General features: G+C 54.0%; 2 protein-coding genes across 3 annotated transcripts; both read right to left on the bottom strand.

The window, feature by feature from the left end:
• Positions 1-32: 32 nt before the first annotated feature.
• On the bottom strand, positions 33-3302 carry CIMAP1A (ciliary microtubule associated protein 1A). 2 transcript variants are annotated; one of them, XM_088020816.1, is made up of 6 exons: positions 3194-3302; positions 2489-2689; positions 1975-2076; positions 1661-1782; positions 733-873; positions 33-122 (listed from the first exon to the last, which is right to left on the bottom strand). In XM_088020816.1, the coding sequence occupies exons 1-6, from the start codon at positions 3300-3302 to the stop codon at positions 33-35; spliced, it is 765 nt and encodes a 254-aa protein (XP_087876942.1). The 2 variants fall into 2 exon arrangements, with proteins under 2 accessions (XP_087876942.1, XP_087876943.1); XM_088020817.1 differs by lacking the exon at positions 733-873.
• Positions 3303-5178: 1876 nt separating this feature from the next.
• Positions 5179-6522, bottom strand: SCGB1C1 (secretoglobin family 1C member 1). Its single transcript, XM_028096992.2, has 3 exons — positions 6468-6522; positions 5653-5852; positions 5179-5211 (listed from the first exon to the last, which is right to left on the bottom strand). Exons 1-3 carry the CDS (start codon positions 6520-6522, stop codon positions 5179-5181), a joined length of 288 nt encoding a protein of 95 aa, XP_027952793.1.
• Positions 6523-27086: the final 20564 nt, after the last annotated feature.

Genomic DNA, 27086 nt, shown 5'->3' with positions numbered 1-27086 from the left:
GCAGAGGCTCTGGGGTAGGGTGGGGGCCAGGGCTATTCTACATCCACCACCAGGGGTGTCATGTAGTCGGAATGTTTGACGCCAAAGGTGACGACGGGGGCGCAGGGCTTGGTCACTGTCACCTGGGAGAGGAGAGGCTGTGAGAAGAGCTGGTACCCCCGCCCCGCCTGACGGGCTCTGCCCTCCCGGGGGCCAGAGCTGCTGACAGTGGCTTCCCTGTGCCTCCTGCACCTGGGCCAGGCTGACGGCAGCAAGACCACACTGCCAGGTTAAACACAGAGGCCGTTGTGTGGTGAGTGCTCTGCACACTAACTGTCACTGGTTTCTGGGGAGGCAGACCCTGCCAGCTGGGGAAATGGATGTGCCACGAATGCCTAGCATGCTAGGGGTGCATGGCCACTGTGACCCTCACGGGCCCTTCCCCACCACACCCACTCTGGGCTTGCTCCCTAGCTACTCCTCTGGCCTGTGCCCGCTCCCCCCCCCACCGGCTCTGCCCCTGCCAACCCCACTCCCCCGGGTTGTGCCGCCAATAACTCAACCACTCTGGCCTGTGGTCCCTGCTCCCCAGGCTGTGCCCCCCCCCACTCTGGGTGGTGCCCCTGCTACCCCTCCCCACTGGGTCATGACCACCCCCACCTCCTCTGGGCCATGTCACCCCCATCCCCACTCCCTCCTCACTGTAACCCCCCACCCCTCACCCCACCCCTCTGGGCCCTGCTCTTCCTAGACCTTCTCAGGACTGTGGGCTCCTGGTCCTGGCTTGAGGGTCTTGTCCCCTGGGGGCTCCACCCGGGCTGCCATGGTGTACTGTGGAGCCTTGAACTTTGTCACCTGCACATCCGTCTGGCGATAGGCTGCAGGACCTGGGGTCTAGGAGGCAAAAGAGGCTCAGACAACCTCAGCTGACAGGGCATGTGGCTCCAAAGGATAGGGGGCCAGCATCGGGCAATGGGTTTCAAGCTTGAGCCACTGTGTGTCTGTGTGTCAGTGGTCCCTTTTGTCCCCAGACAATAGTCGCACCGTGGGGATGACCTTCTCTGTGCGGGACATTGCCCTTCTACAGAAGCCTTGCTCTGGCAATGACACCCAGTGTGTGCCAGTCCCAGGCTTGTCCCTTTGGTGTGTGCTAGAGAGGCCCCTTTCCAGCTGGGACTCTGTCCTGCGGGACTTGATGGCGGTGAGATGGGCAGGCAAGGTCAGCAGTGCTGTGACGCCACCTTGGCATTCTCCCCAGGGTCCTCAAGCTCCCAGGCACGTGCTCACCTCCGGGCCTTTGCACTGGCTATTTCTGCAGCTGGAACGCTCCTCCCCCAAATATCTCACAGCTTTTCTTCTTCTTGCCATCTTCCTGTAGGCCACCCTGTCAAAGGCTGCTCCTTGCCCTCCCCGCAGCCTTCTGTAAAGCCCCTTCCCTGCTCAACCCTCCTCATCACTGTTGCTGTCTGCATCTTTGTCCATTGTCTGCCCCTCCTCACCCCTAGACTGTAACCTTGTGTGTGTGTTGGGGGGGGCAGGGTGGTGCCAGGCATGTGGCAGGCACCCAGAGGATGAAGAACTGACAGGCTTCAGTCTGGTGGCACCGGGGTCTGGGGGAAGGGGCCAGATGGGCCACCTCTGGGGGATGAACAGTGCTGCGCCCTGTCAGGGGGACCCTTGCCTTGTGCAGGTCGTCACTGAAGCTGCCCAGCTTGCTGCGACCCTTGATGGAGAAGGAGGGCTGGGAGGCCTTGCCGACAGTGTGGGGCCCCATTACCACAGGTAACATGTAGGCGGCAGGGCCTGCGGGGTGCATGGGCATTGAGTCTCAGGCTGGACAGAATCCTGCATCCAGAGTCTCAGATGGCTCCTTCCCTGGGGCTCTCCACTTCCAGGAGAGCAGCCATCAGGTTGCCCTGTCTCCCCCACCTTCCCCACCACCCATGTCATGATCCCCAGCCCGGTCGGATGTTGGCTGTCAGGGCTGCTGCATACCTGGGGTGCTGTCCACTCGAAAGGTCTTGGTCCGGGCAGAAATGGAGTGGCTGGGTGCTGAGTCAAACACGTATTTGGTAGATTTCTCTGGGAAGTAGTCACCTGGCTCGGGAAAGGAGTGGAGGGTGTGCTGGGAGGGAAAGGACCATGCAGACAGGCTGCTGGCCCTGCTCAGGGGGTCAACTGCAGGTGCAGGGCTTCTAGACCCCAATACAGACGGTGACTGAGATTGGTCGGGGGTACTGCAGGAATCGGGGGACATGTGCAGCTCTGGAGGAGGAAGGGCCAGGCTCTGATGTAGGCCTGGTGCAGGGACTCAGGCCAAGAAAAGTTCAGGTCAGAGTTGGGCCTGAGGGTCTCCAAGGTGCTTTGCACCCGATGGCACCCCTTGTGAGGAAAATGAAGGGTTAGGAGGCCCAGGACGCCTGTGTTCCCTCACACCCTCACCTTGACAGGACACGCAGTAACCATCAGCAGGGTTGGGCAGGGCTGCGGGTGGGCCAGAGTCACTTACCAGGGCCAGGGGTCATGATGGTCTTGGTGCGATAGCGCCCCAGGATGGAGTAGGCGGGGCCGAGGTCCTTGCCAGTCCTCAGTATCTTGGGGTTCACACTGTAGCGGGGCCCTGGGGAGCAGTTCTCTGCCAGGAGCATGGGGGCCCCCCGGAAACTGTAGGCTGGTGCACGCAGCTTGGTGGGTGTGTGCTTCACAAAGCCTGTGGGGCAGAGCCTCTGAGCAGCCTGGAGCCAGACACCACCCTTCTCCCCACCGTATTGTCCCCAGAGGGGTTCATGGGCTGGGAGTCAGGGATGAGCCCTCAGCCTCCCCAGCCCTATCCCACACACCCGCCCCTCAGACCCCCTCCTAGACCGTCCCTAGACTCTCCCCAGGCCTGCCCTAGCCTCATTCCAGGCACTCCCCCAGATCCCCCCAAATCCTCCCCAGACCCATCCCAGGCCCCTCAGGGCCAGCCCATGTACCCCCAGACCCTCTTCAGGCCTCCTCAGTGCCCGCCCCAGGCCTCCCACCCCCCAGACCTTCCTTAGACCCACCCCAGACCTGCCCCATGCCCTCCCCAGACCCCCATCAGACCCTCTCCAGGCCCTCCCCAGGCTCAGACCAGGCCCCCTCCCCAACCCTCCCCAGGCCCATCCCAAGCCCGCCTCAGACCTGGCTCCTGTCCCCACCCCAGTCCCATTCCAGGCTCCCAGGCACTTACCCGTGGTGGGTGGAATCAGGTACTTGGGTCCTGGGCTGCTGTAGAGGGCCATGATGGGCCCCCGGGGGCGATGGGGCCTCCAGGTGCCCACCCATACTTCCTCTGCCATGGCTGGCTCTGTCCATGGGACGGGAGGTTGACCAGGGGCTGGGAAGACCCAACTCCTCACCCCGTCCCTGCTTTGTCCCCACTGATGGGCAGAACTTCAGGCCACAGTCTCCTCCGTGAGCTCTTGAGCTGGGGCCCAGACTTACCGAACTTCTGCTTGGAGTAGTGGGCTTGCTCTGCCCTCACCAACCCTAAGAGGAGGAGCTCCAGACACTCGTGTGCATGCCCAGAAGGGCTGTCTCTTCCAGCCCTCACAGACCACCCCTCCCTGGCTCTAAGCGGGTTCTGGGCAGGTTTCTCCTACTCAGAGGACCCTAGGCACTACTGGGCAAGGAGCGGTGGGCAAAGGTGGGAAACTTCTTGGCTGAGACTGTGCCACGGGGTGGGGGGCAGGCCGTTCCAGAGGGGCCCTCACCTCTTTGGTCCGGGAGCTGCGCTCAGAGCAACCTATGGACCAAGCCTCCTCAGAGGTGGTCCCGTTGCTCCGGCCTCAGTGCCAGGGAGTTCCCGGAAAAGGGGCATGGAGAGGTAAGCCTCTCCTCTCCCCAGGGGGCTTGGAGAATTGGGGAGGGGCCCTAGCTCCCAAGCTCTAGAATGTGGCTCTGTGGGACAGCAGGTTCTAGATCACTATCTGTGTGAGGGAGACAATGGCCTCTGCCCAGGGAACCCCCACCCTCACCACGCATGGTTCAGGTTGGGACTTTGCTCTGCTCCTCATTGCAATGGGTGGGGCAGGGGCTCGGAGGGCAGGAAAAGGGACAGCAAGGTTCTGTACTGGACAGGGAGGCCATGGGGCCCAGAACTGGAGTGGCGGGGGACCGAAAGTTGTGAGGGGCAGAGAAGAACCTAGTCAGCCCTGCCCCCAGTGAAGACCACTGACCCCGGGGAACTGAAACACAGGAAGGCTCCAGCAGTTGGGATCCTGGGATCCAAGGTGAGGGTTGGGGAGTGGGGGTGGGGAGCTGATGCTCTCCCGTGGAACCTTTCTCAGACCCTGCTCTCCCTCCTGGGCCGCTGCTGGCTGTGTGCACCCCTCGGAGCATGGGTGTCCTCAAGAGCAGGTGCACTTTCTTCTTGACTCTGTCGAGGTTCCTCTTGGGGCTACGGCTCAGGTCTGCATTTCTTCCAGGTAGACTCTTTACTTGGGTGATTTTGGGGAGATTGCTTTCAACCCCTGGACCTGTGCCATTGTGTATATTTATTATCTCGGAATGACAGCCTTCAGAGGCAGAGCGCCCCCAGCCTGACCTCCCTGTCTTGGCCATGTCCTCTGCCTGGGGCACTTTGTCCCTGCCTGCTCTGAGTCACTGCTCCTGCACCCCACCACTGCCTCTGCAGGCCTTCCTGTGTCCACCCACCTGCCTGTCTATCTGACTTGCTCTGTCCACATGGGTATCTGGTGGGTCTGCCCTCTGTGTGGGGCTACTTCTTTTTTTTTTTTTTTTTAAGATTTTATTTATTTATTTGACAGAGAGAGACACAGTGAGAGCAGGAACACAAGCAGGGGGAGTGGGAGAGGGAGAAGCAGGCTCCCCACCGAGCAGGGAGCCCGATGCAGGGCTCGATCCCAGGACCTGGAATCATGACCCGAGCCGAAGGCAGACGCTTAACGACTGAGCCACCCAGGCGCCCCTGTGTGGGGCTACTTCTATGTGCATGCTCTGTGGATGTGACCCTGTGTATGTGAATCTCCATGTGCGTGTAGTTGTGCCCTGAGTGTGGGGAGAGACAGGAGCCAGAACCTGAGCTGCAGGAGGCTTTATTGATTGAACAGTTTTAGGGTACATTCACACACGGGGAAGTGGTAATGGGGTGGCGTGGCCATGGCTGCTTGTGTAGCTGGTCCTGTGGCTGCTTGGAGCCCTGACTGGGGTCTGCTAAGCATCATCTTCACTGCCCAGCACTTGCACCTGGAAGGCAGACAGGTGTGGGCCAAGAGGGGTCCTATCCTTGGTGACCAATAACTAGAAAACCCCATCTCCATTGGGCAGACAGAGCCAGGCCGGCCCCTGGGGGACAGTAGGCTCTAGCACATTTTGGCCAGTCCTCTCCTAGCAGCTGGGGAAGTGGTGTGTGCACCTGTGTGGATGTGTGTGTGCACTTGTATGCAGGTGTTCCTATGCATGTATGTATGTGTAGGGGAGGCTAAGGGTGCTCTGTGGGGAGTGAAGTCTGGGATATCTACTTCTGCTGACTGCGGCATGTCAGCTGTCTGTAGGGGTGGTAGGCTGCATTGGGGGATAATCAGGAGCCATGGCATTTGGTGGAGGGCCAGTAGGGCAGAGCCGTGGGTCCTGCTGGGGCTGCAGGCATTTAGGGAATTGGGTGCCCCCACCCCCCAGCCACGGTACCAGCAGCTTGACCAGCTCCGCCTTGTGCATGGGCTGTAGGTCATCTATGCAGGACTTGAGCTCAGTCAGTGCTGCCTTGGCATCTGCATTGACGTTGTACTTGCCCAGGGGCCCCTCGTATAGCTCCTCTGGGGACCCCACCAGCAGCGTTTGCAGGAATTCCATGAAAAACTCACCGCTGTCCTCCCCGGTGGCCAGCCCTGTATGGTGGGAGCGGGATGACACCAGGACAGGAGGATTGCATTCCAGCCCATGACCCCAGACTTCCCAGCACTCCAGCCTCAGCATCCAGACCTTCTGCACCAACTCCCATCTCACCTGCCCTGCGGTGTGCCTGCACGATGATTACCCTGCCTCTCCTCCCCCAGATCTTCCTCCCTACCTGCCCACAGACCCCTCCTGTCACCCCTAACCCCCCTCCCTCCCTCCACTCTGGGTTCCCCGGCATCTCCAGGGAAGGAGTCAGACCCCTAAAGAAGCTGGAATTTCCCCTCCATGCGAGGCTGGCTGACATGGGGCTTGGAGGGTTGGGCTCAGGCTGGGCTGGGTTGGTGACGTCGGGCTTGGTGACGCTAGGGCTGGGGCAGAGGTTGGAGCTGGGCTGGGTGTGGGTGGGGCTGCGTGGGGACTGGACTGGGGTCGGCGGGGGCATCAGGGTCGTTGTCCACATCTGTGTTCTGTGGTGGAGTCCCGCCGGGCACCTACACAGGCTGTTGCCCATCACTGTGAGGGGCCTAGTGCCTGGGTTTTCAGCTCCCCAGGTCCCCATCCATCCCCCAAACAGGGACCCTGCTGAAAGAAGCACACAGACTCACCGCAGGAGCAGAGCAGGGTGAGGGCCACCAGCAGGAGGGTGCTGCTCCCCTTCATGGCAGACAGCGGAGGTCCCTCAGGAGTTGCCTCTTGCAGGCTTTATGCCTCACAGGTGGCACCTGGCCTGGGGGCGGGGCCAACCTGCCAGTCAAGACCTTGGCAGTGAAAGTGTAGGTTGGGCCGTGGGGGTTGGGGGGTGAGGGGTGTGTCTTCACCCCTGGCTCCCCTGGGTGTCAAGCAGCAACAGGCTTGGGGCGCTGTGTGAGGGGTGGTCTGCACGTGGTTTTGGGTTGAGTGGATGTGGGAGAGGGTGAGATGTGAGGGCGATGGGGAATAACAGTGGGGGCCAGGATGCCACAGGCCTCTGGCCATGCCTGCTTTGTGGCTGAGAGTGGTAGGCTCTGGGGTTGGGCTCAGGCCTTTCTTTTGTGGGGGGATCCCCCCTCTGCTCAACAGGCCTGAGGGTCTCCACTGGGGCAGGTGTGGGGGCTTCCTGGGCCTGTGGATCTGGGTAGTAGGAGATGGGCCCAGTGCTGCAGGAGGTGGGTCTCAGAGAGACTGAGGGGCCAGGAGCCAGGTCACCCCTGGGGCCTGGTGGGATTGTCCCACCACTGCAGGAAGCGAGGAGGGGCCACAGTCTGAGACACAGCTTCCTTCTGCGGCAAGGCCGGCCCCGAGAAGTCTAGGATCTGGGGGAGATGTTCGAATGGAGATAGGGGGCTGAGACACCTGGGTCCCCAACCAGACCTGCCCAGGAGCAGCCATTCCTGTGTGGGACCTGGGCCCTCTCCTGTCCCCTGCTGCCATCTGGTGGCTGATGGTGTCCTCAGGGTGCTCGTGAGGACCCAGGGGTTTTAGCCCTTGGCCAGCCCTAGGGGCTCCTCATGCAGCATTTGGGGACGGTTTCCACCTTCCCCAAACTGCTCTGGCTTGATTACTATGGTGTCTTTGTCACCCTTTGTCACCCTGTCCCTCACTCGTCTTTAGCTGGCCCTGAGGCTGTCACAGACAGCAGACCCTTGTCCTGTTCTCAACCACTCAGGTGCCTGTTTACAATGAGTATTCTGCAATTCTCTTTGCTAACATGCAGTAAGATCCAGAGAGGTATATCCTGCTCATACACAGAATTCCAAGAATACAGGACAGAGAATGTGTACCAAGATCACCTGTAACACAGCAATGTGGCTGCATCAGGGAGACTACTTGAGGCCATGTGGAGCCCCTGTCCCCAAAGGCCCCAGGGATCATGGATTCTGAGATGGCCACAGCCTCCACCTTTGCTTGATGCACCCATCACCTTCCTTTTTTAACTAGATTATTGAAGTGCGGTCAACACAAAATGATACATCAGCTTCAGGAGTACAACTTAGTGACGCCACGATTCTGTACCGTACTCAGCGCTCCCCACGAGAAGTGTAGCAACCATCTGTCCCCGTACAAAGTTACTGCCCCGTCACTGACTCATTCCCTATGCTGTCCCCGTCACCATCCTTCACCCATCGGTCTCTGGCTGCCTGTTGCATCACCTGGGCAGATGTCTACAAATGCCAGCCCCGGGCTTCGGCATAGCTCAGAAGCAGTGTTCTCGGGGGTACAGCCTGGAAACCGTTCGTCTGAATCACTCCCGATGATTCCGACAGTCAGGGCTGGCCCTACTGGAGACCAGCCTGCCCAGCTCTTCTTCTTCTTCTTCTCCATTTTCCTACCGTTTCTCCAGATTGCTGTCGCTACTGGAGGTGGATTGGGTGCCCCCTTGGCTGCGTTTGGGTTGTGGCTTTTCTTCTTCTCCAAACCGCAGCCCCTGGAAGCGCAAGCATCCTCCAACCACCTCACAGTTGAGGAGGACGTGAACGGAGGAGTCAGTCCTCCTCTGCTGCCGACTCCGGTTACCAGTTGTGGTGACTTTGCTTGCACATACCTAATCCACCTAAGGTTCTGACCCCTCCCCTGGCCACCTGACCTTCACCTGCTGCAGTCAGCCACTGCCAGGGCCGCGGTCCCGGTCTCCACAGCACCAGTGGCAGCACTTCCCCGTTTCTAGTTCAGGTGAGCCTCCCGATGACCACGTCCTCTGGTGCCCAGCAGGTATTCAGGGAGCACCTTGGCTGACTGCCACAGTCCACATGCACTTCCCGGCCCTGGCTTTACTGCACCATCGTGACAAGGCACCCCTCCCTTGCTCACAGCCGCGCTTCCCGCGCCCTGCCCCTACCCCCAGCACTGGGTGACCCCTGCCCACCCCCTCTCTTCTTCCACCTGCTACCTCAGCAGATCTCACGTCCAGAACTCACCTTGGGTGTGTCCTTAGTGCTGCTTATGGCTTCCAGGTCTCCAGGGTGGGTGTCCTCATGTCCTTTGAGATGGCTACTTGTCACACTGCCAGTCTTGGCTTACCCTCTGGGCCTTGGCTCTTACTTCACCGAGAAACTGAAAGAAATCAGAAGACAAACTACACGCAGTCGCAACACTATATCCACCGGTGTGCCTTTCCTCACAGGCATATATTTGTGTGTCCTCCTGTTGTGTGAGAGGACCTGTCTGCACACACACACACCAACGGCACGTGTGCCTTCTCCCCAAGGAGGTGTTCGCTGCCTCTTTCTGCAACATCGGGGTGGTATCTCTACTGCTGTAACACGACCCGACTTCAAGCAAAATACAGCCACACACAAGTGCCCCTTGACACTGGTGATAGAGGCCTGCCCTTGGCTCTCCAGACTCTCAAGACACCACTGTGTCTTCCTGGGTGCCCCGGGAGGCTCCTGGCCTTCTGTTTTATGGTTGGGTTTGGCTAACAATGAGGGACCAATACGTTCAGCATCCATTAACTTTAGAGGGATGGATCTTTATTTGATGGAAAATTATATTCAAAACATTCTACCAAAAAAAGCCCACATTCTATTGATTCACAAGGTGTTTGGTTACAATTTTCACAGATGTGCAGATACTAAGATAATATTTGTTAATTGTGGAATTCATGATCACAATTCGCAGAGCCTCTGTTCTAGTTTTTGAATATTTATTTGTGCCCTATGGTCTTCTGTGTCCTAATGAAGAAAAGTGGTATTCTGTTCTTGCACAGAAATATTAAGCTCATTAGATATTGAAGATGTCAGACTGTCTGATTCATGGTGTTAATGAGCTGGGGCCACCATGGCTTTGCTTCTTGCAGAGACACTAGGAGCTCATCTATAGTGAAACATCCTCAGCTGGACTCCTCCCCTTGATAACCACCGTATCTAAAAATCCATCAGCATTTGCTTATGAGAGCTTCATTATGATACACAATAAAGAGAATAATTCTAAGTTTAACCCATCAGTTGTTACACAAGCCACAATTTTACCGCCTCTCTAAGCACACTGCTTGGGTCAGCTGACGTTTTTCAGGAAAGCCACAGTCACTAAATAAAGCAGGGCTTTGACTGAGGTCCTGGGGCTAGCTCATCACTCTGGGAGGCTGCTCCAGAGCCCTATTCTCACTGTGGCTGTGCCATCAGGACACACAACACAAAACTCAGTCTCCAAACTAAACTGGTTGGCAACGTAGCTGTGCATGGTTTCACATGATTCAGAGCTAACAGTTTTGTTGGCAATGAAGCTAAAAAGAAATTTCTAAGTTTGTATCATCCTTATATTCAAATCACACATATGCATGTCATCCATAACTGGATTCATCAGGTTTTGATGAAAAATACTCTGGTAGTTTCACTTGTTCTGAGGCTTCTATTTCATTTACCAGCTCCTTGATATGTTGAGCGGTGGTGTCTTTGGAAAGTTGTACCAAACAAAGCTCTCTGCTTCAGACACACCCAATATTTTCAAGGAACGACTTTCGTGCTTCCAGTCCGTGAGTACAGCAGCAATTGTAAGTACTTGTTTGGTCTTAGCAACCACAAGTGCCACTTTGTCGAAAGCCTGCAAAGTGTTTAAGTGTATATACGTGAAATATTGAAAATCTGGTTCTGTCAGCTTCTAAGCTCAATGCCCTTTCTTTCAAGCAATTTATTTGGTTTTGCACTTATGATGTTTTATATGTAAATGCCCCTCTGATAGTCTCAACACCTCACCAGCTAGTCTATCACTGCAAATAGCACACAGAAGTTTTAGCCTTTCACCATTAACTAAAAGGGAACCAAGGAAACAAGAGAGTATACTTCCAAGTTCTAGGAACATGAACTCTGTCTTCATTTCCTTGTCATCATGGTGTTTACTGATACTGCCCCATTCAGAAGAGCAGCACCTCTTCTTAACAATGGCAATCTTAGGGAAGAATGCTTCCTAAGTCAGTGTTAAACTATGAATTAAAAAACCACCTGGGTGGCTCAATTGGTTAAGCGTCTGCCTTTGGCTTGGCTTGGGTCATGATCCCAGTCTCCTGGGATCGAGCCCCATGTCAGGCTCCCTGCTCTGCGGGGAGTCTGCTTCTTCCTCTCACTCTCCTCTGTGTTCTTTCTCTCTGTCTCTCAAATAAATAAATAACATCTTAAAAAAAAAACAGAGTAGATTAGGGTTAGCGTCAGGCTTAGGAATTAGGGTTAGGATTTGTGTTCATGGGGGTGCTGAATGTATGCCTTGGCTAAGGCTTTCATTCAAAATCCTCCTGCTCTAGTTCCATTCTGGTCTTCCAAGTGGCAGGATTTCCTTCCGTGTTGCTGGCTGAGTCTTCTGGTGTTGGTCAGGTGTCCCAAACTCTCTGTTTTTCAGACCTAGGCTTTGGGCAAGGGTAGTGTCAGAGCCATGACTAAGGTTAGGGTTAGGACCCTGGAGCTTGGAGGGTCCAGTCTGCCAACAGGGTGGAAATCTCTTTGGAGGACAGAATTGAAGGCGAGGGTAAGATTGAGGGTCAGGCTTAGGGTTTGTGTTCAGGTGGGGGCTGAATGTGTGGGTCGCTTTAGGTTTTTATTCAGAATCCTCCTGCACTAGCCCCATTCCTGTCTTCCAAATGGCAGGATTTCCTTCTGTGTCACTGACTGAGTGTTCTGGTGTTGGTCAGATGTCCTGAATCCCTTGTTTTTCAGACCTAGCTTTTGGCCCTGGGTGGTGCTAAAGCCATGACTAGGGTTAGGGGTAGGGCCCAGGAGTTTGGAGGCTCCTATTTGTCGGCAATGTGGAGACCTCCCCGGAGAGCTGAGTTGTGGGGGAGGGTTAGGGTGAGGGTCGGGCTTAGGGTTTGTGTTCATGGGAGTGCTGAATGTGTAGGTTGGCTTAGTTTTTCATTCAGAATCCCCCTGCTTAATCCCCATTCTGGTCTTCCAAATGGCAGGATATCCTCTGTTGCTGTTTGAGTGTTGGTCAAGTGTCCCAAATCCGTTGTTTTTCAGACATATTGTTTGGGCCTGCCTAGTGCCAGAGCCATGACTAGGGTTAGGGTTAGGGCCCAGGAACTGGTAAGATTGTTTATCCTGGCATTGTGGAGACCTCCCTGGAGGGCTGAATTGAGGGCAAGGGTTAGGGTGAGGGTCAAGCTTCGGGTTTCCATTCAGTGTGTGGCTGAGTGTGTGGTTGGCTTAAGTTTTTATTCGGAATCCTTTTGCTCTAGCCCCATTCCTATCTTCCAAATATCAGGATTTCCTTCTATGTCACTGACGGAGTCTTCTGGTGTTGGCCAGCTGTCCCAAATCCCTTGTTTTTCAGACCTAGGCTTTGGGCCTGGGTAGTATCAGAACGATGACTAAGGTTAGGGTTAGGGCCCAGGAGCTTTGTGGCTGTTATCCGCTGGCAGTGGGGAGACCTTCCCAGAGGACTGATTTGGGGGAAGGGTTATGGTGAGGGTGAGGGTTAAGGTTTGTGTTCAGGGGAGTGCTGAATTTGTGTGTTAGGGTTAGGGGTCCAGGTGCCGAGAGCTGGGAGCGTAGGGACGTGAGGGCCTGGGGCGGTGGGGCAGGGGTGTGTGTGGAGGGGCCGGGGACCTGGGGTCCACGCTGGAGGCAGTGGGGACAGGGCCCAGAAGGGCCAGGTGCAGGGGGTGGGGACGGTGGCTTGGGTCAGTGGGCATGCAGAGTCATGGCCCTTCTGTGCTCTTAGAACCGGGTGGCCTGAGGCAGAGTGGGCAAGGGGGACAAGCCGGTGACATACGAGGAGGCGCACGCACCACACTACCTCGCCCACTGCAAGGGCTGGCTGTCGCTGCACACAGTGAGGGGCCGCAGTGTTGGGGCATGAAGTTCTCAGTCATGGCTGTCACACAAATACCAGATAAACGCGTGCGGAGGCTTGATTCAACTCCTCGTCATTCAGAGGTTTTCATTCTCAGATTTCGTATTCCCGAATCACTGTGGGACGTGGGCAGAGCAGGCACCCTGCACACACCTTCCCTGCTGAGGGCACTGCCTTCTTGTTTCCGCTCATGCTGTAAACAAGTGTTCTTTTCTAGCTCCATTAGTGCCCCATGTTTACAGTTTTGTGCTTTTTGTCGGTGACTTTGCTGCCTTAAAATAGCCCTAATGCTGAAGTGTGAAGCACAAGAAGGGTGTGATGTACACTGGGGGGAAAATATGTATGTTAGGTAAGTTTCCTTCAGGCACGAGTTATGATGCTGTTAGCAGAGAGTTCAGTGTTAATCGGTCATGTGTATTAAACAAGGGGTCTTTAAGCAGAAACACACACGAAACAAGGTTATATATTGATGTGTCTTAAAGGGCATGCAGAAACTGAACCCCTTATATGCCCTAGGAGCAAAGGTTCAGTGTTCCCTAACTCATTGCTCATGGTGACTTTATAGAACATAACTACTGGGAACTAATGAGAATCAGCTGTGTTTTGTTCAGTATGAGGTTTCTCAAATTGGGTGTTTTGAGATCCATCTGTCTAGAGAACTTAAAATACAGATTCCTGTCCCCCGCCCTTTTCAGGCTCTGGTTCTAAGGTCTGGGGCTGGGTGGAGAGACTCTTCAGGCATACTGTAGGAGGTGTAGGAGTTTCAGGATCTGGGGATCTGGGGCTGGGTGTGGAGACTCTTCAGACACACTGTTGGAGGTGTAGGAGTTTCAGGATCTACACTGAGAATCCACTGGTTGAGGCCATGGCCCTGGATGGTGAGGGAGCTCATGTCCGCAGTCTCAGAAGTAGCTGGTGACCTCATCTCTCTGGGCCAAGGGATGGTCAGTGCTTCTGTAAATGTCCAGAAAGAGTGGGGAAAGGCTAGACAGGAAAGGATCATCTGAGTTTTGTGCCCTGCGAAGGCCTCAGTCTTCCCTTTTGTATAACTGATAATACCTGCTTCATAGGATTTGTTTGTGAACGTCATGAAATAATGTAATTTGAACTTTAAAGTGTTATTCCTTTTATTCCACTTGTAGAAGAAGAGAGAAGAAGCCAGGGTGGGGGTGGAATTGAGTGTCCAGTGCTCTTGGATGTTACCTCTGGAGTTTCTGCTGGGTCTTCGAGGTGCCCTGCTCCTTTCAGGTAACCTGGATGGGGAGAACCAGCTGCAGAGTGAACAGTGGAGGATGTTTTCCTCTGAAAGTTCATGCTGGGCATTCCCAGGGTGTCTGGTCAACCAGCTCATCCTAAAGCGCTGGGCTAACCAGTTGGAGATCTGTGCCCTGGTCCTGAGGCAGCTGCCTGCACACAAGTTCTACTTCCTGGTGGGCTACAGTGAGACTCTGCTGTCCCACTTTTACAAATGTCCCGTCCGTCTGCACCTCCAGAGTGTGCCCTCCAAGGTCGTATATAAGTACATCTAAGGCAGTCCCCTTTTCTGCATCAGGCTCTAGCCTGTGAAGGACAGAACCATATGGGAAAGGAGTGAAGTAGAAATGGGGAAATACATCCCTCACTGTCTCGAGGATTCCTTTTCAAAGGGCTGTTGAATAAATAGACCTTCGTCTTGTCTTGCCTCTTGGTTTGTCTTTCCTCCTTAGAGGAGAGAACTAGACTAGGGTTTCTTCGAAGATGTTCCAAGGCTCCCCAACAGGCTGCCAGGTGTTTGAGGCTTGGGTAATAGCTACAGTGCAATGAGTCTCTTGTCACTTTACCAGGAACTTTACCTGGAGTTCTTTGTTTTCTCTCTTGTCACTGTACCAGGAACTTTACCCAGAGTTCTTTGTTTTTTTCTCATTAATGTTTTTAAAATTTGAAACAATATGGACATGTGTGAAGTCAACCATGAAAGTTTCTTGTAATTCTTCCACAGAGAGAACTACTATGAACAGTTTATTTCCAGATGTACTTTTCCCCTCCAGAAATACCTTAAGGGATACTCCCTGCTTATTAAACAAGCTTTAAATTGAGCACCTACTCTGTGCCACAGATTCTTCTGAGTGCTTGGAATTCATCAATGTACAAAACATTCTCTTCCAAGATCCCTGCCTTTGTGACACTTGAATCCCCGTGGAGGTGGACAGGGAGGATTAAGCAGCCCTGAGGACTCCAAGCAGGTGAGGGAGGTAGACCTACAGCTCAGTACAGGGGAGCATTTCAGGAAGTGGCATCTGCAAAAGCTGCACACGGTGCTGGGCTGTGGGGCAGAGATTGCTGACCAACTTCACTCTGACACTGATCTTGACCCTCACCTTGGCCATGATCCTGGTACACTTAACCCTGAACCTCAACCTCACACATCCTAATCTCAGCCCTGACCTTGACTTTTTCCTTCATCCTGTAAAACCTTGCTCATTCAATGTTTACAGATCATTTTATAGATTACTAAAAGTGTGACTTTGTTGAATTTGTAAAAAACCAAACTAATTCTTTTAAACTGTTAAAAGTATAATATATTTTAAAAATTCTCGGAGTTATTCTTAAGGCGAGCAGAGGAAGACCCACGGGCCTGGAAAAAGGCTGTTATTATTGAATATGTTCAGATCTACTTAGGAAACAAGTATGATTTATATTCCACTTATTTTCAGAAAGAATTTGTGTCAACTAACAGTATTGAACCCACACAAAATAGTGCAGTTTGGAGGAAAACAAAGTGATAATCAACAGCCTCAGGGAGCAGAGAAAGAGCCACACCCAGGAGCAAAGAAGACAGACCACGGAGGCTAGGCTCAGGCCGATTTGCATTCCGTAGATCCTCTGGAGCTAGAATGCCCCGAGTGCCCCTGGGGGTCGCGGGTCAGGCAGAGCGCATACCCTGATGCTGCACTGTTGTAACCAGTGACAAGTCTCCTGGTCACTTCCTCCATGAGACAGCCCCCACCCGCTGACTACTCCAGCCTGCTTCTTGCAACTCCCATTCCCCTTTTTGAGCCTCGTTTGCGCTAATGTTTACTCACTGTTGCCCCCGTGTGGCCACTCTTCAGATAGCACACGGCGGAATTTGTTTCAACCTACCAAATTCAAGGGAGAATAAGATAGAATAAGGTTGGCCCTTGGATCCCCTAGCTCCTAATAACCATCAAATAATTTATGAGCCATATTCTAAATCGAGTATATCTTAACTTGATATTAGGGTTAGGGTCAGGGTCAGGGTCAAGTTGAATACATTAATTATGTACAGCTTTTTGTATGTCAGTCATAACGCCATGAAGTGTTTTTAAAAAATAAAATGGGAGAGGGCGCCTGGGTGGCTCAGTTGGTTAAGCGACTGCCTTCGGCTCAGGTCATGATCCTGGAGTCCCGGGATCGAGTCCCACATCGGGCTTCCTGCTCAGCGGGGAGTCTGCTTCTCCCTCTGACCCTCTTCCCTCTCGTGCTTTCTATCTCTCATTCTCTCTCTCTCTCAAATAAATAAATAAAACCAAAAAAAAAAAAAACCAAAACAAAACGGGAGAGAATATAGTCACTCAGAGCACTGAGCACCTTTCCTGTCACAGTAAGTATGTAAGTAAACATAATTATTGTTTAACCTTAGCTGAGGACCGGGGACTGGTCCTACAGGTACTTGGCAGGTAGCATCTGTGGCCAACTGCCCATCTCCCCCGACACCCACACCCAGCTCAGCACAACCTCTGCTATGCTCAAGGGCAGCCCAGAGAGACCAGGTCCAGGTGTGGCTCCCTCCTGTCAGGCATGGCTTCCTTCCGACAGGTAGAGAAGGTTTGTTTTTCCTCAGACACATGACATCTTCTGTTGGTTACTTGGTATCTGCCTCCCCTTTGTGTCACCCTGGTCCTTAACCTTTAGCTCCTGTGAGAACCTGGGTTTGCAGATTTCTGTCGACATTTCAAAGTGTGCAGATCTGTGTTGACTTTATTCCCTGTCCTTGGGTTGGAGATAAAGGCAAGAAAAGTCATCATACGATGAAAGTAACAAAAATAAGTATCAAGTGTGCTCTGCGCCCAGTACCTCAGACTTGAAAGAAATGGCAAAGCACGTACTTCATGTTATACACAACCAGCTTTAGGGACTCATATAAGCATGTAAAATGAAATTGTATGTGAAGAAATCTCATTACTCAACTTTTGCCTTGCAGAAGAGAGTTCAGCGACACCCCCCCCCCCCCATCATTTCCTGTCTGGCCAATGCCCTGTCACACTGACACATGTAGCCACAGAAGGACACAACTGTGACATCCTCCTGGAGCATTCCCCGTCCCCCTGCCCCTGGTCTGGCCAACCCTGAACACCCCCAGTCCTCCTGAGCATCCCCTGTAGTGACACAGCCGTGATCATCGTCCTGGAGCATTCCCAGTCCCCCTGCCCCTGCTCTGGCCAACCCTGCACACCCCCAGTCCTCCTGAGTGTCCCCTGTAGTGGCACTTGTCACCACATGCTGTCATATGTTGTCTCTCAGCCTTTCCTTTTTGCTATGAATAGATCTCCTTCACAGCTGGCTGGCTGGTTGATAGGTGGATGAATGGTTTTGGGATCTTTTGTCTTGGAACAGCAGACCTCCTTCAAAACCCTGATGGGCAGGGTGAGTCTCTGTCCCTCTGTGTGCCCCCAGCCATAGTGGAGCATAGTGCCCAGGACAAGGGATTTGAGAGTCCTCCCAGATGAAGTTGGTTCTATGAAAGTGGCTTCCTTCTGATATCATTATGTAACCATATAACGTGGCCGTCACTGTGAGACAGAAAGCGTGCTATTGTATTGTGTTCTGCTAGCATACCGTGGCTAACAGAGTCAACACACGCTCACACTCACACGTTCACACTTACACCTCCGTTTCTGAGCATCACGACCATGTAAACTACAGTGAATGCCCATTGGGCTGCAGACATGTAGATGTGCCATTAAAGGTAGTAATAGAGGAGGATGGATATGGAGTTCTGGCTAAGAGGATGGAAGTCCTTGCCTACGGCGGTAAAGAAATTAATTTTTACCCAGAAGGTGCTACATTCTAGTCAAAGGAGTGACATGATAATATTACCTTTTAGAACAGGGATCGGCACAGAGTTTTCTGTAAAGTCTTCTGTAAAGATTTTCTGTTAGGCGTTGCAATCCACGTGGTCTCTCTGGCAACGACTTCACTCTTGCATTGTGGCTTGAAAGCAGCCACAGACCGACCATAACTAATATTGCAGCCGCACTTTATTTACAGAATACAGGGGGAGGCCACATTTGGCCCATGGGTGGCAGTTTCCCACACCCCAGGTTTGCCACCTGATGGACGGTGGGAGAGAGGGCTCTTATTTTCAAATGGCAGCGTGGGCATACACTGGGATCTATCCTGCCTGACCCCGGCCCCTAAACTTGAAAGGAAAGATGATAGTGAGACTGGCCAACAATTAAGGCGTCAGGAACTCCCCCGCATTTATCTGAATGCCTCGAGCTTCCCACAAGATGTTTGTCTGTGGTTGAAGTACACGTAGGTATTGTTTTGCTGAATATGTCCCCACTGCCTGGCGGGTATATCTTGCGGGGTATAGACCACGCAGACGGTCATCTTGTTCTGGCCAAGATTGTGAGCACATTTATGGTTCTTGTGAGTCAGTGGAGAATCTAACACGTGTGGGCTTCAGGACGAGTTTAATTCAGCCCTCAGCAATGTTATCGGGCCCCTGGCTTCCTGAACCCTCTGTGGCGCTGGCACGGGCCTGGCCTAGGCCACTTCCGCAGTCGTGATGGAAAAGCCCTGGCCTGGGTGGTCCACCCCATGGTTTGCTCTGCAGGCCAAGACCTGAGGTTCCTGCCACCTCACTGGCTGGGACCAGGTCACGTGCCCATGGATGAGCCAATCCCTGGGGCCAGGGAGTGGGGCCGTGGAGATTGGTACAGGTTGTTAGTTTCTCTGTTGTAATGACTTTTCTAACTGCTGTGGTGGCAACGTCTTCTGTGACGCATCGGTTGATAAAATGAGTATTGATTTCTGGTAGTGAGTGGGTCCAAGGTGCTGGCTTAGTACCTAGCCCCTCAATCCCGGCACCTTGGTACTACTTTACTCTTCTGCGGAGACAATGGCTGAGAATGAGCAAAGTTGATGGAAACTGGTCTGGAATGTACAGGGTTAAGGGTGTGTGTGTGCGGGGGCGGGGGGGGTGTATGGGGATTGAGGATAATAGCTCTGGCCAACCTGTATCTCCAATTTACCTAGGTTCAAGAAGGTGTGAGGAATCCGTGGTATTTCACTGTCAATAATTTTGCAGATGAAGAATATGCCTTTTGCATGGAGTATGGCAAGACTTATTCAAAGTATTTTCTAGTTGGTACAGAAGTCGGGGAGGACAGCACCCCCATCTGCTAGGATAGGCGTGAGAGGCTGAGTGCTCTCAAGAAGGTGTCTGGCTGTCGCAGGGCTCACTGTGAGCCTGCACACAGGACTGACGAGGACAGTTAAAGGTTTTGTTCTGAGGATGGAGTATTGGAAGACTGTGGCGCACCTTGTAATCCTGGGGAGAGCACAGATCTGGAGTCCACTGCGGAGTTACTTTGTGAGAGGGGTGGTGATCTGCAGCATCCTGCTAACGAGATGTCTGTCCTTTATTAAGTTGTGGGTGTGGTTTCTGTGCCTTTGTCTTAATGGCTGGGATTTCCAAGGAGTGGGATTTTTTTACATCACTGTACCTGTTGGTCCCCCGGGAGTGGGCAGGTCCTGTTCTGCTGCTGAGAAGTGTGTCTCTAGCAGTTGGAGTGTGTATCACAAGCCTATAGGTAACTGGTGGGGTGGTTACAGTGGTCGGCAGGCTATTGTTATTGATGATATTTATGGGTGGATTCCATAGGATGAGATGTGAGATCTTATGGCTGGGGACCCTCATTAAGGGCCCGTAAAGAGCGCTTCTTCTGAGTTTAATAGTAGATATATTTTTATTACTTCTAATAGCCCTCCTTGTACTTGGTATTCCAAAGAGCAGTGCACTACAAAGTTGTCTGCATTTTATCCGTGTGTCGATGAGGATTTGAGACTGAAAAATGTTGGCAATGCCTCCACAAATGTACACAAGAACATCCAAATAATAAAATTTTATTTTTGACAACAAAATAGGAAGTATCCTCCTGTGATTCTTAGTGTAAACCAGGGGAGGGGGCCCCCTTTTGGTATTGGTAATGAGTACCATAGTCCTTCCTAGGGAATATTATCAGATTCTATTGGGAACTTGGTCTTTGTTATTGTGGAAGAATCAGGAGTCGACAAATTATTTGTCTCCTGTTTCATTTTCTATGAAAATTTCCACAATATTTGGTTTCACACCTCTACCATTGTGAAATCATCCCACATTTGGCACCAGCTCACCCTTCTGTGCAAAGGATATGTTTGAATCAAGAAAAAAGCAGCTTCTGGGTGACTGGGAGATTCTAGGATCAGAATGCTGTTGGTAGGCAGTTACTATGGCCCTAAATTCTGAACAAGCTCCTGACACCCAGACTAAATAGATTTCAGATTTAGAAACTTCAGATAGAAATTTTGTGTCCATGATGACAACTGAAGGGTATATGTAATCCCTAAACCTAACTCTAACCCCTAACTTTAACCCTAAAACCCAACATGACCCTAAACCCCAAAGTGGAGCCCTGAATCCCAAACCTGAAATTGAACTCCACACCCGAACTCTGAACCCAAGCCCTGAATCCAAGCCCTGAACCATGAACCCAAACCCTGAACCAGAACTCTGAGTCCTGAACCCTGAACCTAAACCCCAGCAATAACCCAAACCCCAAATTTGACTTTGAACTTTATCCCCTAAGCCCTAAGTCTTAAACCCTAAATCATAAGCTTAAGGCCCTAAACTCTAACCATTACCCTCACCCTCAACCAAAATCCTCACCCTGATCTTAAACCCAAACCTTGATCTAGAACTCTGACTCAAACTTGAACCTGAACCCAGACACAAAGCCTTAACCACACTTTGTTTATGCATTCACCATGGATGGACATTTGCATGGTTTCTACTTTTTGATTATTGTGAACATTGTTCGGGTTGGGGGCTAGAGTTAGGGTCTTGGGCTGGGGTCAGGGCCAGGCTTGAGGTCAAGTTTAGGTCAGAGTCTTGTTCAGTCAGGGGCAGGGGCAGGTTCAGTGGCACTGTGTGGGTCAGGGACTCTTGTCATTCCATGTTGTTTCCAAGTAATTGTTCCTTGGCTATTTTTGGAGAAGTTGGGGGATATTGGGGTCCATTCAGCTTGAATTTTCAGAATTTAGTGGCTTCAGCTGGACCCCAGGAGCGAGCAGGTGCTTCCACTGAACACTGAGCTCACCTTGTCCTGCACTGCCTCCCCCGCCTGCAGAGGGCGCACCACCCCAGCTCCCGCCCGGAGCCCAGAGCCCGGCCTGCGCAGCCGCCTTGACAGGTGCGGACCTCCTCAGAACCTGAGGTGGAGGCTTCTGGGGGCCGTGGGGCGCGTCCACTCTGACAGGAGCCCGTGCTCCTCAGGACTCGCTGTGGAGGCTTCTAGAGGACACGGGGCGGTGTCCGCACGGACAGGAGCCCGGCCTCCTCAGGACCCGCTCTGGAGGACGTGGGGCGCGTCCACGCTGACAGGAGCTCGTCCTCCTCAGGACCCGCTCTGGAGGACGTGGGGTCCCGTCCACGCTGACAGGAGCCCGGCCTCCTCAGGACCCGCTGCGGAGGACGTGGGGCCGCGTCCACGCTGACAGGAGCCCGGCCTCCTCAGGACTCGCTGTGGAGGCTTCTAGAGAACACGGGGCGGCGTCCGCAAGGACAGGAGCCCGGCCTCCTCAGGACCCGCTCTGGAGGACGTGGGGTCCCGTCCACTCAGACAGGAGCCCGGCCTCCTCGGGCCCCGCCGCGGGAGGAGGAGGTGAGGAGAAGCCGTCTGAGCGGGGACCGCGGAGGGGGCCCGAGCTCACAGGACGCAGCGGAGGAAGGGCGGGTGCGCAGACCGCGGGGTGTCCGTGGCTCTGTGTGCGGTGACGTGGGGTCCCCGCGGTGCCGTGCGCGGGGCTGTCGGGGCTCCGCTCTCCGGCCTCGGATCCGCTGCGGCGGCCCCCGCGGCCGTGTCCACGCGCACCCGGAGTCGGTTCCTGGGGCTGCTCCCGCGGTCTGCGGTCCGGGCCGGCCGCCCGCCGCTGTGCTCCGGCTCCCCCGCCTCGGCCCCGCGGCTCCTCCCCGCGTCCACACCCGCGTCAGGGCTGTGGGTTCCGTGTCTGCGAAGACCCCGCTGGAGGCCCGTAGCGGCGGCGCGGACTCGGCGGACGGCGGGGGGAGAGTAGACGTGTCCGCAGCGTGCGCTCTGCCCTGAGCGCGGGGCGTCTTCCCGGCGAGTCTCCCTCGACGTCCGCGGTCCGTGTCTCACGGGGTCGGAGGGCAGGTGTGTCGGCTCCTGGGGACGTGTGCTCCTCGGTGTGTGGTTCTTCTCGATGCGGCTGTGAAGGAGCCTGTGCTCCGCGGGTCTCGTCCTGACGGTGTGTGAGGAGCGCCTGGAAATGCACCGGATTTTTGTCTCTCGGGTTTGCTCCTGGCCAACTTACCGAGTTTATCCGTCCTGTTGACCTTAAACTGAAAGTGCCGGTCGTTTTACCAGCAAAATGGGCTTCTTTGGGAGGAGCAGAGACTTGCCGTCCGGGACAAGCCAGCTCCGGCCACATCGCGGACGAGAAAGGACGGAGAGGAACAGCGTGTCGTGGGGAAGGAGGAGGCAGCGGGGGGCGCTGTTCCGACGGGAAGTCCGCCGGAGAGAAGCCGGCTTCGCGGTGACGGCGGCTCGCCCCCCTGAGCTGCGGGGAGCGTGGGGTTCCTGGAGGAGCGGACACCTGCGTCCTCCGCTCCGGGGCCTGCGACTGACGGGTGTCTGCCGTGGAGGCTTCCGACCCCGGGCCTGTGACTGACGGCCGTTCCCGTCCCTGACCCTGAGCGGCGGGCTCCCCCCTCCGGCCTCCCCCGCTGGCGTCCCCAGTCCACGTTCCTGAGGTGCCCGTCTTGCATTTTCACAGTTCTAACCAGGTTTTGGGGGAGGGTTGTGGAAAATGGGAATTCCAGATCCCACTGCTTCTGCTGCACCCGAGACACGGGGGCTGCTGATTGAATCCTCCCGCGAGTCTCTCGCTACCACGTGGCCTCCTTCAAGGGCCGGTGGGCTCTCCGCGGTGGGGGAACCGGGTCTGGGAGGGCGCGGCCTCCGTCACAGTCTGGTGTCGTCTCTGCTTCCGTGACCTCGTGCTGACATGGTTGTTTGTAGAGTAATGGACTCTGCGGTGATTTCAGAGTGCGGTCAACCTGTCACCGCAGCACAAATACGCTTTATCTCCACACTCAGACCCCAGCTGTCGTCTCCTTACCACATTTACCACACGGGGTGCTTCAGGGCGTTTTACCCCAAACAGGGACACTGTTCTGAGATGACCACATAACCCGAAATGGATCATTACAGTTTCCACATTATAATAATGACCACAGACCCACTTCAACTGTCCACCTGCCCGACCGTCTGAAATGTCTTTTACCATTCTCCAGTTTCCTTCTTCTGGTTAGGATGAAGGTCAGGCATTAGAGGTTAGGAGCCAAGGTTACGGTTTAGGGTTTAGGATTAGGCTTAGTTTAGGGACAAGGTGAGTGTCAGGCTCAGAGTTCGTGTTCAGTGGGTGGCTGAAAGTGTGGGTTTGCTGGGATTGGCCCAGTTTGCCTTCAGATTTCTCCTGCTCTGCATCCTTTCTGGAGGCCCAAATGGCAGCATTTCCTCCTGGGTGGCAGGCTGAGTCCTGCGGTAGGGCTCAGGTGTCCCCAATCCCAGGGGATTGGGAACCAGGCCTTTGGGGATGCACTTCTCAGTACCTGAGCTAGGGTTAGGGTTAGGGCCTAGGGGCATGGCAGGCCCGATCCACCAGCTGTGTGGCGAGCTTCCTGAAGGGCTGAGTTGAGGGTGTGGGTTAGGGAGTGTTAGGCTCAGGGTTTGGGTCCAGGGGGCCACTGAAAGTGGGGGTTCTCTGGGATTGGCTCCAGTGGGCATTCAGATTTCTCCTGCTCTGAATCCCTTCTGGAGTTCCAAATGTGGCACAGTTTCCTTCTGTGCTGCAGGCTGAGTCCTCAGGTATTGCTCAGGTGTCCCCAATCCCTGGGGCTTTGGAGCCAGGCCTCTGGGGATTGACCTCTTAGAACCCAACCTAGGGTTAGGGCCTAGGAGCATGGCAGGTCTGGTCTGCCGGCTGTGTGGAGAGCTCCCCAGAGGGCTGAGTTGATGGTGTGGGTTAGGATGAGGGTCAGGCTCAGGGTTTGGGTGCAGGGGGCTGCTGAAAGTGTGGATTCTCTAGGATGAGCTCCAGTGCGCATGCAGGTTTCTCCTGCTCTAAATCCTTTCTGGAGTTCTAAATGGCATGGTTGCCTTCTGTGTGGCAGGCTGAGTCGTCTGGTATTGCTCAGGTGTCCTAAATTCCTTAATCTTTGGAGCCAGGTTTTTGGGGCAGGTGGTGTCAAAACTCAACCTAGGGTTAGGGTTAGGGTCCAGGAGAATGGAAGGTCCAAACTGCTGGCCTTGTGGCGACCTTCACGGAGGGCTGAGTTTAGTGTGAGGGTTAGGGTGAGGGTGAGGGTTGGGGTTGTGTCTAGGGGGCTGCTGAATGTGTGGGTTAGATGTTGTTCTAGTTTTTGGTGGCCAATGTCTGGGGTGGAGTGACCGGGGATCTGAGGGCCAGGTGTGTGGCGGGGGATCCTGGGAGCAGAGCGTCTGGGGGAAGGCAGGGGCGGTGGAAGGGGTGGTGAGGGACCGGGGTCGGGGACCCAGGGGTTGGGGTAGCAGTGGCCTGGATTGGGCTGGTGGTCAGGGCCCCTGCGGTGGAGGGGCCGGGCTAGTGGGGTGGGAGTGCAGGAAATGGGGCAAAGGGGCTGGTGATCCGAGGCCTGGGGGCAGTGGGGCCTGGGCTTTGGGGTCAGGGAACCAGGGGCCCTGGGGGCCAGGGGCTGGAGGGATGGGGTGGATGGTGGTGGAGGATCCAAGGGTGGAGGGGCTGGGACCCCTCAGATGGGTATGAAGGACCCCAGGTGGAGGGGTGCAGGGACCAGGGGTGTGGGGGAGGGGGACCAAGGCTTGGGTCCGTGAGTGGGCAGTCACTGCCCCTCTGTGCACCTAGAATCGGGTAGCCCGAGTCAGAGTGGGCAAGGGGGACAAGCTGGTGACCTACGAGGAGGTGCAAGTACCGCGTTACATCGCCCACTGCAAGGGCTGGCTGTCGCTGCACACAGGTGAGGGGCCGCGGTGCTGGGGGCCCCAGGGAGGAAGTTCTCGGTCATGTCTATCACACAAACACCAGATAAACACGTGCGAGAGGCTTGATTCAACTCCTCATTCAGAGGTTTTCATTCTCAGATTTCGTATTCCCAAATCACTATGGGACGTGGGCCGAGCAGGCACCCTGCACACACCTTCCCTACTGAGGGTGCTGCCTTCTTGTTTCCGCTCATGCTGTAAACAAGAGTTCTTTTCGAGATCCATTAGTGCCCCATGTTTACGGTTTTGTGCTTTTTGTGGGTGATTTCAATGCCTTAAAATAGCCTTAATGCTGAAGTGCAAAGCACAAGAAGGGTGTGATGTACACTGGGGAGAAAATATGCATGTTAGGTAAGCTTCCTTCATGCACGAGTTATGACGCTGTTAGCAGAGAGTTCAGTGTTAATCAGTCATGTGTATTAAACAAGGGGTCTTTAAGCAGAAACACACATGAAACAAGGTTATATATTGATGTGTTGATCAAACTATCTTAACCCAGGGCATGCAGGAACTTAACTCTGTGTTTCCCCTAGGAGCGAGGGTTCAGTGTTCCCTAACTCATTGCTCATGGTAACTTTATAGAACATAACTACTGGGAGCTAAGGAGAATCAGCTGTGTTTTGTTCAGTATGAGCCTTCTCAACTTGAGTCGTCTGTCTAGAAAACTTAAAATACAGATTCCTGTCCCCCTCCCTTTTCAGGTTCTGTTTCTTTCTTTCTTTCTTTCTTTCTTTTTTTTAAAGATTTTGTTTATTTATTTGACAGAGAGAGAGACACAGTGGGAGAGGGAACACAAGCCAGGGGAGTGGGAGAGGGAGAAGCTGGCTTCCCACCAAGCAGGGAGCCCGATGTGGGGCTTGATCCCAGGACCCCGGAACCATGACCTGAGCCAAAGGCAGACGCTTAACGACTGAGCCACCCAGGTGCCCCTCAGGTTCTGTTTCTAAGGTCTGGGGCCGGGTGTGGCAGTCTGGGGCTGGGTGTGGAGGTCTGGGAATGGGTGCAGAGACTCTTCAGGCACACTATAGGAGGTTTAGGAGTTTTAGGATATGGGGACCTGGGCCTGAGTGTGGAGGTCTGGGGATGGGTGTGGAGACTTCAGGAACACTGTAGGAGGTATAGGAGTTTCAGGATCTGGGGATCTGGGGATGGGTGTGGAGGTCTGGGGCTGGATGTGGAGACTCTTGAGGCATAACATTGGAGGTGTAGGAGTTTCCGGATCTACACTGAGAATCCACTGGTTGAGGCCATGGCCCTGGATGGTGAGAGAGCTCATGTCCCCAGTCTCAGAAGTAGCTGGTGGCCTCATCTCTCTGGGCCATGGGATGGCCAGTGCTTCTATAAACATCCAGAAAGAGTGGGAAAGGGCTAGACAGGAAAGGATCATCTGAGTTTTATGCCCTGCTAAGGCCTCAGTCTTCCCTTTGCAGAACAAGGATAACCAAAATACCTACTTAACAGGATTTGTTTGTGAATGTAATGAAATAATGCACTTTGAACTTTAAAGTGTTATTATTTTTATTCCACTTATAGAAGAAGAGGGAAGAAACCATGGTGGGGGTGGAATTGAGTGCCCAGGCTCTTGGATGTTACCTCTGGAGTTTCTGCTGAGTCTTCAAGGTGCCCTTCTCCTTTCAGGTAACCTGGATGGGGAGAACCATGCTGCAGAGTGAACCGTGGAGGATGTTTTCCTCCGGAAGTTCATGCTGGGCCCCTTCCCAGGGTGTCTGGTCGACCAGCTGATCCTAAAGCGCCGGGCTAACCAGTTGGAGATCCGTGCCCTGGTCCTGAGGCAGCTGCCTGCACACAAGTTCTACTTCCTGGTGGGCTACAGTGAGACTCTGCTGTCCCATTTTGACAAATGTCCCGTCCGTCTGCAGCTCCAGACTGTGCCCTCCAAGGTCGTATATAAGTACATCGAAGGCAGTCACCTTTTCTGCATCAGGCTCTAGCCTGTGAAGGACAGAACCATATGGGAAAGGAGTGAAGTAGAAATGGGGAAATACATCCCTCACTGTCTCGAGGATTCCTTTTCAAAGCTGCTGTTGAATAAATAGACCTTCCGTGTTGTCTTGCCTCTTGGTTTGTATTTCCTCCTTAGAGAAGAGAACTAGAATAGGGTTTCTTCGAAGATGTTCC

The sequence above is a fragment of the Eumetopias jubatus genome, unplaced genomic scaffold, assembly GCF_037043125.1.
Source record: "Eumetopias jubatus isolate StellerSeaLion01/CBP00866 unplaced genomic scaffold, mEumJub1_p1.0 scaffold_196, whole genome shotgun sequence".
NCBI lineage: Eukaryota > Metazoa > Chordata > Mammalia > Carnivora > Otariidae > Eumetopias > Eumetopias jubatus.
This window is presented reverse-complemented; position numbering and strand designations above follow the sequence as displayed.

Bases quoted from the DNA above. Each gene is read 5' to 3' on its own strand.
- CIMAP1A (XM_088020816.1), bottom strand. From the start codon at position 3,302: ATGGCAGAGGAAGTATGGGTGGGCACCTGGAGGCCCCATCGCCCCCGG. The intron at 1,783-1,974 runs GTATGCAGCAGC...TGCACCCCGCAG, and splicing joins TCGAGTGGACAGCACCCCAG to GCCCTGCCGCCTACATGTTA. The intron at 123-732 runs GTCTAGGAAGAG...CTCCTCTCCCAG, and splicing joins GAGCCCACAGTCCTGAGAAG to GTGACAGTGACCAAGCCCTG.
- SCGB1C1 (XM_028096992.2), bottom strand. From the start codon at position 6,522: ATGAAGGGGAGCAGCACCCTCCTGCTGGTGGCCCTCACCCTGCTCTGC. The intron at 5,853-6,467 runs GTGAGTCTGTGT...CCCACCATACAG, and splicing joins CACCCTGCTCTGCTCCTGCG to GGCTGGCCACCGGGGAGGAC. The intron at 5,212-5,652 runs GTACCGTGGCTG...TCTGCCTTCCAG, and splicing joins CGGAGCTGGTCAAGCTGCTG to GTGCAAGTGCTGGGCAGTGA.